The 12711-nt window shown below is 41.5% G+C and overlaps 1 protein-coding gene and 1 long non-coding RNA gene across 9 annotated transcripts in view; one reads left to right on the forward strand and one right to left on the reverse strand.

Moving 5' to 3' along the window:
- SRGAP2 (SLIT-ROBO Rho GTPase activating protein 2) overlaps positions 1 to 12711 on the forward strand; it is a gene marked incomplete at its 3' end in the record, with an annotated part of 205565 nt that overhangs the window by 137231 nt on the left and 55623 nt on the right. For 6 of the 8 annotated variants that reach the window (XM_082228287.1, XM_082228290.1, XM_082228292.1 and 3 more), the window contains 3 exons: positions 2759 to 2983; positions 7180 to 7281; positions 7730 to 7927. In XM_082228287.1, coding sequence (XP_082084413.1) covers positions 2759 to 2983; positions 7180 to 7281; positions 7730 to 7927 — 525 coding nt within the window. The remainder of the gene's footprint in view (positions 1 to 2758; positions 2984 to 7179; positions 7282 to 7729; positions 7928 to 12711) is intronic. The other 2 variants (XM_082228289.1, XM_082228291.1) reach the window with 1 other exon arrangement.
- Positions 1 to 12711, reverse strand: part of LOC309535379 — an 86999-nt gene that overhangs the window by 27153 nt on the left and 47135 nt on the right. The window lies entirely within an intron of this gene.

The raw sequence follows: 12711 nt of genomic DNA on the forward strand, positions 1-12711 counted from the left end.
TACTGTGGATGTATTTTGCCAATTGCATCCAAGGGAGATCCATCCACAATGGGAGATTCATAGTAGATTGACCCATGTGCTTCTCTTAAGTTTTGACCTCCTAAGAGGGTTCTAATTCTCACTGGAAGCCAGTTGCCCTCCAGTCGCGCTGTGTAAAACATGGACTTTTAGAGTGACAGCAAAGCTGCAACTGCTTGAACAGCTTTTTTACCCAATGAACCACCCTCTGCATGTGCAAATTCTCAATCAAGCTGCTTTTGTTTTTGTGCTTGGTCTTTGTGCATCTTGATTAAATTGAACATCCTTCCATTGTGCGCTTCCAGTAAAGCCAGCAACTGCTGCTGCTGCTTTGTAAGAGCTCGACACCTGCCACACTCCCCAGCCTCTTGGCACTGTACCCAGGCATCTTGTGGCAGGCCATGGCAAGAGTTGTTTCAAAAGCGTTGGAAGGTGGCTCGGGTTGCAGTTCTTTCCTTCCCTTTCCCCTTTTCCGTCCTCCCCTTCTTTTTCTCCCATTTATTTTCATGCCTTGCCTCTCCCATGCCCCAAATAATTATGCAGGAGGAGCAGAGTCTATTGATTTCAGTTCCAGAGGAGGGCATCCATCAAGCAGATGGGCTCTTCCTCCTTTTGGATGGCTTCCTAGCATATTTAATTTTTGCTCACGCTCACTCTCTTTTTATTTTGGTCTACTGATTTCTTTTAAGAGGGTGGGAGAATCAAATCTGCTTCTGATGAAGAAATGACAGGAGCTTCTTTCTCATAAGTAATATGATTTGGTTTGGATAGCAGATTGGCTTTCATGAACAATATGCTAAAGTTGTCAGAGGTGCAGCAAGAGCCTGACTAAAGGGATTCCTTTTTAAAGTTTTTCTTCACTTTCTTTCCTTAGATCTGCAAAATCTGAGTGAAAATTTTAGTATTTGTTTCATATATTGCATTCCTACCCTTCACACAATAAAGTACAGGAGTAAGATAAGCTGACAATAAAAGTAGTTGAATGTTGTTGTTGGCATCTGTCTGTCTCAAGGGACAATTGAGTATGCCTCCAGGGGCGAACTCAAACTGCTGTGTTAGCAGCACTGAAGTGACCTCCCCAGGACTCAAGCCTGGGCAGTGGATATGGAGGCCTAGGGCTGCCCAAACGATGAGGACCACCCCCCACCCCCAGCCTCCCTCATGTGGTCCAAAGGAAAACAGAGGTTTGGCACCAGCTTGGCTGCAGGAGTTTCTGGAAGGAGTCATACAAGGTGCCATCCAATTATCTTAAGCACTCCACACCTGATTTGTGTAGGGTTTGCTCCTTAGCCTTTTCTTCTCCCAAAGATGTCCCTCAAGGCAGTGGAGGACCAGAGTTTTCCTTCTCCTAGATGGGCTACCTTTCCAGGTTGACGAACCCCATCTGCCCCTCACTTGCTTCTACAGCACATGCAGAAACCACCTTTTTGACTGCTATTGGTCTCATCCACTCTAAATCTGCTGGAGCCTGTCTTCACATGCAGGGGAAGTCCTCAACACACCAAGAGTTTGAGACCCATTGGCTATCCGCACCTGGTTTAGCAAGCCAGCCAAAGCTATTCCCTGGGTGTGGGTGCTGTCACATGCTGACAGCTTTTAGGAGCCACAGGTGTGAGCTAAGTACAGGGTGGGGAAAGGTGGTCAAACTACCCCAGAAAGAGCACTACCCCTCCCCTAATATCTCATATACCCCAAAGCAGTGGGTAGAACCATAGGAGCAAACTCCTAGGGGCTGAGGAGCCCTCACCCCACCAATAAGATATTTGAGGGGGCCGCCTGTGTCACTGTGTCATGTGATTGATTATGCAGGGTGGGGCTCTCCCCCCCCCCCGTTTTATTGAAGTTGGCACTCCTGGATAGAACAGTAGAAACAAGATATTGAAAACAACGCAATAGAGTCTCCAAATAGATATCATTAAAGGCATGTGGACTTTAACTCTAGTAACTGAAAGTTAACAAAGTTGGTGTCAGGCAAATATGTCCAAGGGCATTGCAAAGCTTGGTCATTGCCACTGAGAAGGTCCGTTTTCTTACAGCACTTACTTAAGATCCTCTTCAGAGACCCTTCTCCATTGTCCCCAACAAGTACAGTTTATTTAGAGAGGAGCCTAAGCCCATATTGCTTTCTGGAATTTGGGAAAAGAAACAGCAGCAATCCAGCTAGGATACGAGCAGGAGCTGGTAAATCAGGTCACCCAGGCTAAACAGATCAGAGTTGCAAGATGAACATAATTACCAAGCAGTCAGGACCAACAACCAGAGAGGGAGTGAGTCTGAAAGACTAGAGAGCAGGAGAGAAGTACACACAATGGTACCAATCCAGAATGCAAGCATGAGTTAGGTTTGGTAAGGCAGATCAGTATTAAGCAGAGAGTTCTAGATTGTTTAATTGAGCTGGGTCCATTTCATTGATTCTACCTGATAAGCAGCCGCAGAAACCCATGTTGCCAGTTTAAGACGTGCTCAATTACATGAGAAAATTTGATACAATCCAAAATTGGCTGCATGGTGTAACTTTTAAACATGGTGTAACTATTAAACAAGATTTTAAGCTTTTAGTGCAAACATAACTCAGCTTTGGACATCAGTTTCATGTTTCTTGTCTAGCGGATTGGACCTTCTGGGGCCGAAATCAACGTGTTGAGTAATGCATGTAAAAACATTGATAAATTATAACCTCTGTGTCCTGTAGAGCTTCTTGAGTTTCAGATGGCCTTTCTTTCTTTTTTTTATTTTCCAGCAGTGCTGTGACCTGGGATATCATGCCAGCCTCGGTAGGGCACTCAGGACATTCCTGTCAGCAGAGCTGAACTTAGAACAATCAAAGCACGAGGGCCTGGATGCCATTGAGAATGCTGTGGAGAACTTGGATGCTAACAGCGACAAGCAGCGCCTCATGGAGATGTGCAACAATGTCTTCTGCCCACCCATGAAGTTTGAGTTCCAGCCGCACATGGGAGACATGGTTAGTTTTATTCTTTTTCATAAATAAGCATTTAATGGAATTTCCAGTCCAGTCACAGTAAGGACTGTGGAGGGAATCAAGTAAATTGTCTTGAGTTGGTCAGTGACTTGACATCTTGGCCTTCAGCCTGGGCATCAAATTCTGGAAGAATGTCCGAATTTAAGCAACATATATCTTAATGGGTAAGAAGAGAAAGTGAATTTGTAGTATCAGTTTGTGGTATCTTCTCATTTGTAATAACGATGGCTTCTTAGAAAAGAAGTGATCCAATTACTTCACCCTTAGAATAAAATTTCCTAGCACCATGATAAATAAGAGAGTTGAAGCTCAATGTCATTACTATGTAGTATGTACAGTGGTGCCCCGCAAGACGAATGCCTCGCAAGACGGAAAACTCGCTAGACGAAAGAGTTTTCCGTTTTGGAGATGCTTCGCAAAACGAATTTCCTATGGGCTTGCTTCGCAAGACGGCAATGTCTTGCAAGTTCCTGCTGGGTTTTTTTCCCTCCCCCCCCTTTTTCTAAGCCGCTAAGCCGCTTATCAGCTGATCCGATCAGCAGATAAGCCGCTAAAAGCCGCTAATAGCGCTAATCCGCTAATCCGTCAATGGGCTTGCTTCGCAAGACGAAAAAACCACTAGACGAAGAAAATCACAGAACGGATTCTTTTCATCTTGCGAGGCACCACTGTACAGGAATCGCTCACTGAATTGTAAACCATAAAAGTGAAGGTTGGTATTTCATTGCATATCTGACTATTTGGTGGCTCTCTTGGAAAACTCAGTAGTAAAAACTCTGCTCTGTTGGCCATTAATTTATTTAGTTATATGTTTTCTATGCTGGTTGTTCTAATGACATCGTCTTCAAGCTGGTCTCCTTCCTTCATAAGAGACTCTTTCGCTTCTCTAAGACCTAACTTGTACAACTATTGTCTTGTGAATCTGTCTCCTCATGGTGATCGCTGTTGTTCAAATGCTGGAAAATGGCTGTGAATCAGGCCTGAGAAATGAGCTCTCAAATTCAGTGTTTTAATTTATTATTTATTTAATGGATTTATAGGCCACTTTTTGTATTTACAAAAATACAAATCCAAGTACAATATAAAAAACTTTAAAAATATCAATTTCATAGTAATACTAAAGCAAAAAAACCCCCATCATCGAGATAAACTATAGACCATAGCACAATAGCCCCAATTTATAACCCCAGTTTATATTAACTATTAAAAGCCACCAGGAAAAAAGGTGTCTTACTGAAAAGATACAAGAGTTAAGGTAATTCAAAGGTGGATAGCAACATGTTTCATCCCAACCTGTAAGTTAGTTTTTTGTTTCTTGAGACTTTCCCCCTTAATATCTGCATGTAAAACTCTGACTGTTGGCATTATATATCCAGTGGGTCACCCAAGTTGAGTTTTTTCCCGCTAATTTACAGCATAGGAAACAGAATCCTCTGTAAAACCTGTCACTGAATTTAACGTGCCAACTAAAAATAGCAAAGTCATCCATTTTTGTCCCCCACTCTCCCCTGAGCTCCTCCTATATAACAAGATACCTTGTAAAGGCAGATAATTGTGCATGCTGGATGGTGAGCCATAAAACTGAAGCCTGGTATTTCATTGCATATTCCTCTGGTATTTATTGCATGTTTCCTTCATCTAGTGTATCTACTCCCAAGAGACTGTTATCACAGATGCTTTGCATTAGGTCTTTTTTCAGTGTTCTTATCCATGGAATTTTCTTAGCTGTTGCACACAGCTGCGATATATTAGAGTTCATGTTGTTGAAGAAGCAAGCGCCATTGGATCCCATGCAGAGTGTTACAACTTTATTCAAAGGGACACAATCTCTATCTTGATTCATGTCACTATTATGGAGAACGAAAGTGTTAGAAAATCTTTATTACTTAATGTTAAATTTGTTGTTGTATGTCTGCATTCATTGGGAAGTGAGCATATCTCAGTGATGCAGGCACCATCAAGAGTTCTGTTTTATACTATAAAATTCATTAAATTCCATATCTGCTCTGGTAATTGTAATCTCATGTATTTGCTATAACCCCAAACATATGATTATTATTACAATTACATTCCAATTTCCCTCCAAGTTTATAGTGGCATACATAATTCTTCCCTCCACCATTTTATCATCACAACCACTCTGTGAGACAGGTTAGGCTAAGAGATGGCCCAGAGTCACTCATTGAGCTTCCTGGCTGAGTAGAGATTTGAACTTGGGTGTCTCAAGATTATAAGCAAATGTAAAATATCCTAATATATTCTAGTATTCTAATATTTCAGTGAAATCTGAAAATACAGTAGTTCATGTAGCCATCAGCCCCCATATTTGTCCCAATAATAGAGGCTTATGGTGGTTCTGAAACATGTTCACATGTCGGAGCAAATGATGAATCTTCCATTGATTTTTACCCCCCATAGAGCTGTATTGGATTTTTGTCTTTTTTATGGCATCATCTTGTTGCTTTGAAATCTGCCCAAGGGCTAGATGCACATCCAGCAGTGGATTTAACTGGCAATCAAAGCTTGAAAGAAACTCTCTTCCAACAATGTATGTTGAAATTCAGGATTAAAAATAAAAATAGGCTGCTTCTTTAAATTTGAGCATGCAGATATTGAGTTACCCTTAATGTTACAGGTTTGAGCAAGGAATGGAAGATTAAGATACTGCATTGGGATAATCATATCTTGGCTTCATAAGTTAAGATATGAACAAGCTTTTTCTTCTTCAGCACATCAGTCCCATATCTCCTTGCTTGTTATAAACCATGATTAAACCAGGAATTTAATCACAGTTTACCATTTCAGCCCAACTGGGAAGTTATAGTTAACCAGCTTCAGTAAGAAGCAGAATTTCAAACCATGGTTTGGAATTGCTTTAAGATCCTTGCTTGTCTGAAACTGGTAAGCATGTTTTCCCACTTAGGACAAAACAGGAAACTATGTTTAATTCAATACTTCATCATGGTTTGATCATGAGTTGTGCAAAGGGCAGAAATAAGAGGCCTGTGAATACAGGTAAAAGGCTCATACCTCAGTTTAATAAGCCAAGATAAATCAACCAACCCAAGCCAATCACGTCCTCTGCAATTTTTGTGTGGATGGAATTTTTTTGTGAGTCCTTGTCCCTTGTGTTTCCTTACAGTATATTAAATTTGCTTAAATATTTAATTATCTTTGTTAATAATGGGTAGAAATCTTGCTTGAACCAAACAGCATAGTCCTCAACCTTGGCCCTCCAGATGTTTTTGGCCTACAAATCCCATGATCCCTAGCTAGCAGGACCAGTAGTCAGGGATGATGGGAATGGTAGTCTCAAAACATCTGGAGGGCCGAGGTTGAGGAAGCCTGGCATAGTCTTTGGGTTCACCTACATGTTACATGTATCTCCACAATCCTTTTTAGGGATAGTTTTGACCCTGTCTCTCATCCTTGCTCACAGGTCAATGCTGGTCCAAGAAAAGCTATAGGCAGTATGCATTAAGTATTTATGCTAGCACAAAAGGACTTCCCTCCCTATCACCTCTCGCCAGTCTCAAATCTACTCTGGAGGGTTGAAGGAAAACCCAGAACGAATTTAGGGAGGTACATGGTGGAGAGATGGAGAGATTGTTCCATTGCCCAAGGAAAAGCCCCTGCATTGAAATAATGTATTTATTTATTTAGCATACCACCCTACACCTGTAGATTTCAGGGCAGGTTACACAACATATCATTACAATATAAAAAATATAAAATACAAAACAAAACTTAGGACACAGGCAAACCAATAAAACCCCTTCCACAGCACATTTAAAAGGATATTCAGTGTCAAGTCAACCCAAGGCCTGTTTAAAGAGGAATGTTTTTACCTGGTGTGTAATGAGGGTACCAAGCAAACCTCCTTAGGAAGAGCATTCCACAAATGGGGAGCCACTGCAGAAAAGGCCCATTCTCGTGTTGCCACCCTCCAAAGCTCTCATGGAAGAGATGCACAAAGAAGGGCCTCAAAGGATGATCTCAGGTTCTGGCTATGTTCATATGGAGAGATGCCGTCCTTGAGGTGTTGTGGTCCTGAGCCATTTCTCCTATGAAACCCTAGGACTTCATTTGTTCCGTGGCCCAGTCCACACATCTCATACATGTGCAGAGCTGAAGAATCAAATGTCTAGAAACTCTCAGAAGTTCCATTTCTTTTCCAGGTGTCCCAGCTGTGTGCCCAGCAGCCCGTGCAGAGTGAGTTAGTGCAGAGGTGTCAGCAGCTGCAGTCTAGGCTATCCACGCTGAAGATCGAAAATGAAGAGGTAAGCTAACAAATTCCATTTTTTATTGGTCTTTTCCTTTGCTGTTTTACCATAGTCTGGACAATATGTTGGAGGAGAGTAAGGGCAGCTGAGAAGATAAAAACATACAAGCTTCAGTTCAGGCACACTTTTTTAAGGCAACCAAACAGCAAATTTTAGATGTACAGTTGTGTACATTTTGGTCCAAGTTTCATGAATTTGTTCCACCTATGCTATAATGTTAATTGAAAGTGTGCATAAGATTAAATCCTCAGTCTCCTCTCAGCCACTTTTCTCTGTAGACCCTGTTCTTGTTTATTAGCTGTGTTGTGTTATGCTTGGGAATCACAGACCCTCAGTTGCAGTAAATGACAAACGGAGTGATAACAAGGCATTTTCCTCTGCATTCTCACCTTCACTCTTCTCCCTCCCCCCCTTTATAATCCCTCTCTTGTGTTCACTCTATCAGGTTAAGAAAACAATGGAAGCCACACTGCAGACTATCCAGGATATCGTCACCATTGAGGATTTTGATGTCTCTGACTGCTTCCAGTATAGCAACTCGATGGAGTCTGTAAAATCAACAGTCTCCGAAACCTTCATGAGCAAGCCAAGCATTGCCAAGAGACGGGCAAATCAGCAGGAGACAGAACAGTTCTACTTCACGGTAAGAGACCTGGCTTTTAACACGCTTGCAGCAAAGCTGATATGTGTTGCAGCTGGAAAACTGTATGTGTCGTCTGCAGTTCTGGCTAACAAGCTGTCAGCATAATTCTTGAGAGGAATAATGAGAATGGCCCGCCTACAAGTTCAGTGTTTGTGTGATTATCTCCCCCCACCCCTTTGAAAGCCTATGTTCATCCATGAAAGCTTTCGCCATAATGAATTTATGGTCTTTAAGTAGCCACAGAGCTCTTCTTTGGTAATATTGTTTGCGTCTTGTTAAGTGGAATGTAAGCAAAAATAACATTGCATCTAAACTACACATCACAATAAGGTGTATTTGTTCCTCTATCAGTTTATAAGCTTTGATAGCTTACAGGTTGATAACAAAGTTAAATCTGGTGGTGATTTGATTTCAGGATGGAGTTTTGCAGTGAAAGAAAAAAAAATTCGCTGAAAATTGTTCATCGGTTTATCCATTGTTTCAATACACATTTCCTGAAAGCTTTCCTGAAAAGTGGATGAAATTACAGCTAGGACCATAAGAAACATGGAAGGAACATAGGAAGCTGACTTATACAGAGTCAGAACATTGGTTCATCTAGCTCAGCATTGTCTTCACTGGCTGGCAGCAGTTCTTCTTGGTTTCAGATGAAGACATTCCCAGCTCTACCTGGAGATGCCAGGAACTGGACCTGGGATCTTCTGCAATAAAAGCAAATGCCTCCTATTGACCTACAACCCTTCCTTATCGTTCCCTGCCATCAGCATGTGTATTAACTGGATGAGAAGTCATGTGGCACAGTTGCCTTCTCCATTCTAACAGCCCGAGTTGTACACATGGAGTCCCCTTTTAATGTTTTTTTTACCTACAACCCTGATCGTTGGCTGTTTGGGAGGCTTCTATCCGCTGCCCCATTCCACTTTCCATGACTAGCAGCTGACTAGTGATATTTTAGATTCTAAAAACAGGACTCCATGGGCATTCATTTGGATCAGGGCATGTATATAGAAGGTTTTTCTTTTTTAAATAAAAAAACTTGCCCTTCTAAATGGATTTTGCAGTATTTAAAAGATTTTTATCCTTCTTAAAAGAATAATATTGTTCATGAATAAATGCTATATATTGGGTAAATTACTTTGGGCAGGATGGTTTATGTTGAGTCTTGCCTATAAATAGGTTTACCGGAGAGTGTATTACTCCCTTAGACAAGCACTCAAAATACTTCAAATGCTGCATTAAATTAAAAGGTCTGCTTAGAAAGAGAATTTATCAGAAAAATGTGGGTGGAGAAAGTGATTCAATTAAGAAGCAATTGACTTCCTTGGCTGTGCAAATGGCTATTTAATTGAACTTGCAGGTCTTCTTTTTCTAGAGAAACATATTCTCCTTTCTAACAAGCACGTACTAATTTTACCCATGCACGGTGCTTTGTTTTCATTTGTACCATGCTTACCCACAACCCGTGCCAATAATATTAGACTTTTGCCTCCAGGGAATAAAAGTAGAGTTTGTCATGTCATATACATGTACTCAGGATAAAGAAGTGGGGATTGAAAGAGGCTGTTGTATAAACAGCCTTTTTTCTTATTAGTTCAAACACTTGATAGATCTGCTATGTGAGAGACTTATAAATATCCTTAATAAGAATTTGAGGCTTTGGTTTAAAACAATTAGATTGGGGTTTCTTGACATAAAAATGGGTAATGGCTCAGCATTCCTGTTAATGAAGGGAGGAAATGCAGGGAACAAAGGTAAACCATCAGTAGAACTGCATTTTCATATGACATAAGTTTGGCAGGACACAAAAGATGCACCGCTTTGAAGATATTTGCAGCACTCTGGGGTGGGTCTAAATTAGACGTTAGAAACTTGACATCGGAAAGGTCTTTTTTTGTTTGGCACTTTTCTCCTCCTGTCTAACTCTAGTGCATTATGGGAGCTGTTTACATGCCTGTCTACAATGGCGCTACAGGCGTGCCACCACCTAACTCGGGATATTTTCAGCAGGCATCTAAAATTATCCTGAGGCTCGATCTGTCAAACAACAACACTTGCACATCTTGTTGATTTTTATTTCCCCAAAATATGTCAAGGATCAGCTCATGCAGCCAGGGTTGATCATGAGTAGGGCTCCAGTTCTGGGTTTTGTCATACGTATTTTAAAGAAGCACCTCCTCTTCATTAATCCAGTCTGGGTAGGCTTCATGCCAGAAACGTTGTTAAAAGCAGGGTGCATATTCTGAAAACTCATGGACACCTTGGCCAGCCATTTCTGTAGGCAAGTTGCAAGCAACCCTAGTGCTAAGGGGGAGGGAGAAAAAGAGCTGTGCTGTTTCTTCCAAACTCTGCACAGCGGAACCCCAGTTATGTACCATCCTCCTTACGAACGCTTCAGGTAACAAACTCCGCTAGCCCAGAAGTAGGTCTCCTGGTAGCGAACTTTGCCCCAGAATGCGAGCGGAAGTCGCACGGCAACAGCGGGAGGCCCCATTAGCGAAAGCACACCTCATGTTAAGAATGGTTTCAGGTTACAAACGGACCTCCAAACAGTTTAAGTTCATAACAGGAGGTACCACTGTAATTAGCCGGGCAGAAGATGGCTGCTTGTTAGGATAGGTTCCTGTCATGTCACGGTGTAGATTTGTGCTCTTCTCGCTGGTCAATCCCCTCTGAAGAAAATGACTCGGCTTGCTGTTTATTGCGCTAGCTTGAGTGCTTGTAAGTAAGTCTTGTGTGACTCATTTTAAGTATAGACTTGTGGTTCTTATGGAGAATTATTGGGGCAATAGGATGTTCATAGGTATGTGGCAATGGAAGTAACTTCAATATACCGTAGTCCCCCTTTATAAATTGTTGCTGTTGTTTTCCTGTCCATTACAGTAGTATCCAGAAACATCAATCACAGATAAAGGCTCTCTTGTACAGATTGTCATTTAAAAAAACCGTAATAAAATGCTAGTAGGTTTCAAATATCAGCAGGTTGACGCAGGTACTGCAGGAACATAGGAAAAAGGCAAGACTACAAGAATCCCCAGGATGGAAAATACTTTCTCACCCACCCTCCTGCCCATTTATTGAAGGCATTGCAGCAGCAGAAGGAGTGAAGGAGGACCATTAATCTTACAAATATATCTGGAAAACCTCTTTCCCTTCAGGAGCAAACACTCAGATTGTATGTGCTTACTGCTCTATTCTCCACACAAAACTGCTCCCTCTCAGAGAAGTGTGATGGAACAAGGTGCAAAACGGGAAATGGATTGACACTTCACATTAGCGACTCATGCTATGTGTTCCTTATGTAAACCCAATCCTTGTCTCTTTAGTACCCTCAGAACAAGAAATATAGAATGCCTGCAACGCATTTCTCTGTGCGCCCCCACACTTTTAAACTTCCATTATAAAATGTCAAAGACAAAATAACATTGAACTGCTGCTTTATTCTGTGATTCAAGCAATCCTTTTCACAGCCAGTTTTAGCATTGATTTTCTTGGGCGATGTTTTCTGGTAGATGCAGCACATTTAACACCAATTTTTAGTTTGTAGGGAAGACAATGACTATTATTACTGAAGGGGGAGAGAGGAAATATTGGTGGCTGGTGCCCAATCCTTGGGTTCACATAATCCCCACTTCTGATCCTACCATAACCCTATTGCTTGTTTTCTGTGCTTCGGTATCTCTTTTGTAAAGCAAGGTTAAGAGTAATTTCACACTTCACAACGGCCGTTAGAATAAGCACATGAAATTGAGGTGCTGGTATGGTGAGGGAGGTGTAGATGTAGCAAAATAAGTAAGAATCTGAAGAAAGGATGGATGATTGTAGTTTACAGCTAATTGCTATCACTTGTTAAAAATATCAAGCCACTATGGAGTCCTTCATCTTCAAAGTGCTTGGCTTTGTTAATCTGCACAAAATCCGTGAGACTTTTGAAAATATTATTTATAACCTTGCCTGTAATCAGTGCCATGCTGCTTTTTATCAATGTGCTGCTTTTTATCAATGTGCTGTTCTTTCTCCCTTTTTAATCATCAACAGTAGCACTGTGGTGCTCCTGATTTCCTTCCCCTCCCCCTGTGCATTCTGGGAATATCTCTCCTCAAGCTGAATGCCTGCATCAGCTTTGATGTTGCTTTTTCAAAAATGAGCTGAGTGATCGGGATTCCTGAGAGAGGGTTAAGGATATGAGACATATGACAGAAGGTATTTCCATACAGCCTCGAAAGCATAACACTCTTGCTTTGCCAGCAAGGCAGGAAGACCTAGATTGGGTTGCACATTAACCTATTATGTTTTTCTCTTGACAGCTGCTTCTTACTGGTAAATACCAAGGTGGGAGATAGTGTTCATGGTTGTGGAGTTGTGGGTTAGGGTGGGGAGAGGGAGCACCGTTAAGATTCCTCTGGTATAGAGTAACACATTCTTTCAGCAGAGAAGTTGGCAGTACAGAAACAGCACTGTGATTTTAGGCTGACTTTTGCTTCCTGGTATAGGACTTCTGATGTATTGTACCTGGGCCAGAAGTGCTATTGTCTTGAGGTGGCATTGTACTTATTTCAAAATGTTAACTTAGTTTGTATGTACAGGCATACAATGGCTTTACAGTGGAAATACTTGTCATTGATGGTCATGTGATGGAATTAAAACAAGCGGCTTATAGCCCAATGCTGTGAGTGCCCACATCAGCACTAGTTCACATAGAGGCTTGTCTGTATACTTACCTGTTGACTGAAGCATGCAGGAGGTAGGCCCTCAGGCACAGTGACTTATGGTATATTATATGCTGG

This window comes from Podarcis vaucheri (assembly GCF_965113315.1).
Source record: "Podarcis vaucheri genome assembly, chromosome: 6".
NCBI lineage: Eukaryota > Metazoa > Chordata > Lepidosauria > Squamata > Lacertidae > Podarcis > Podarcis vaucheri.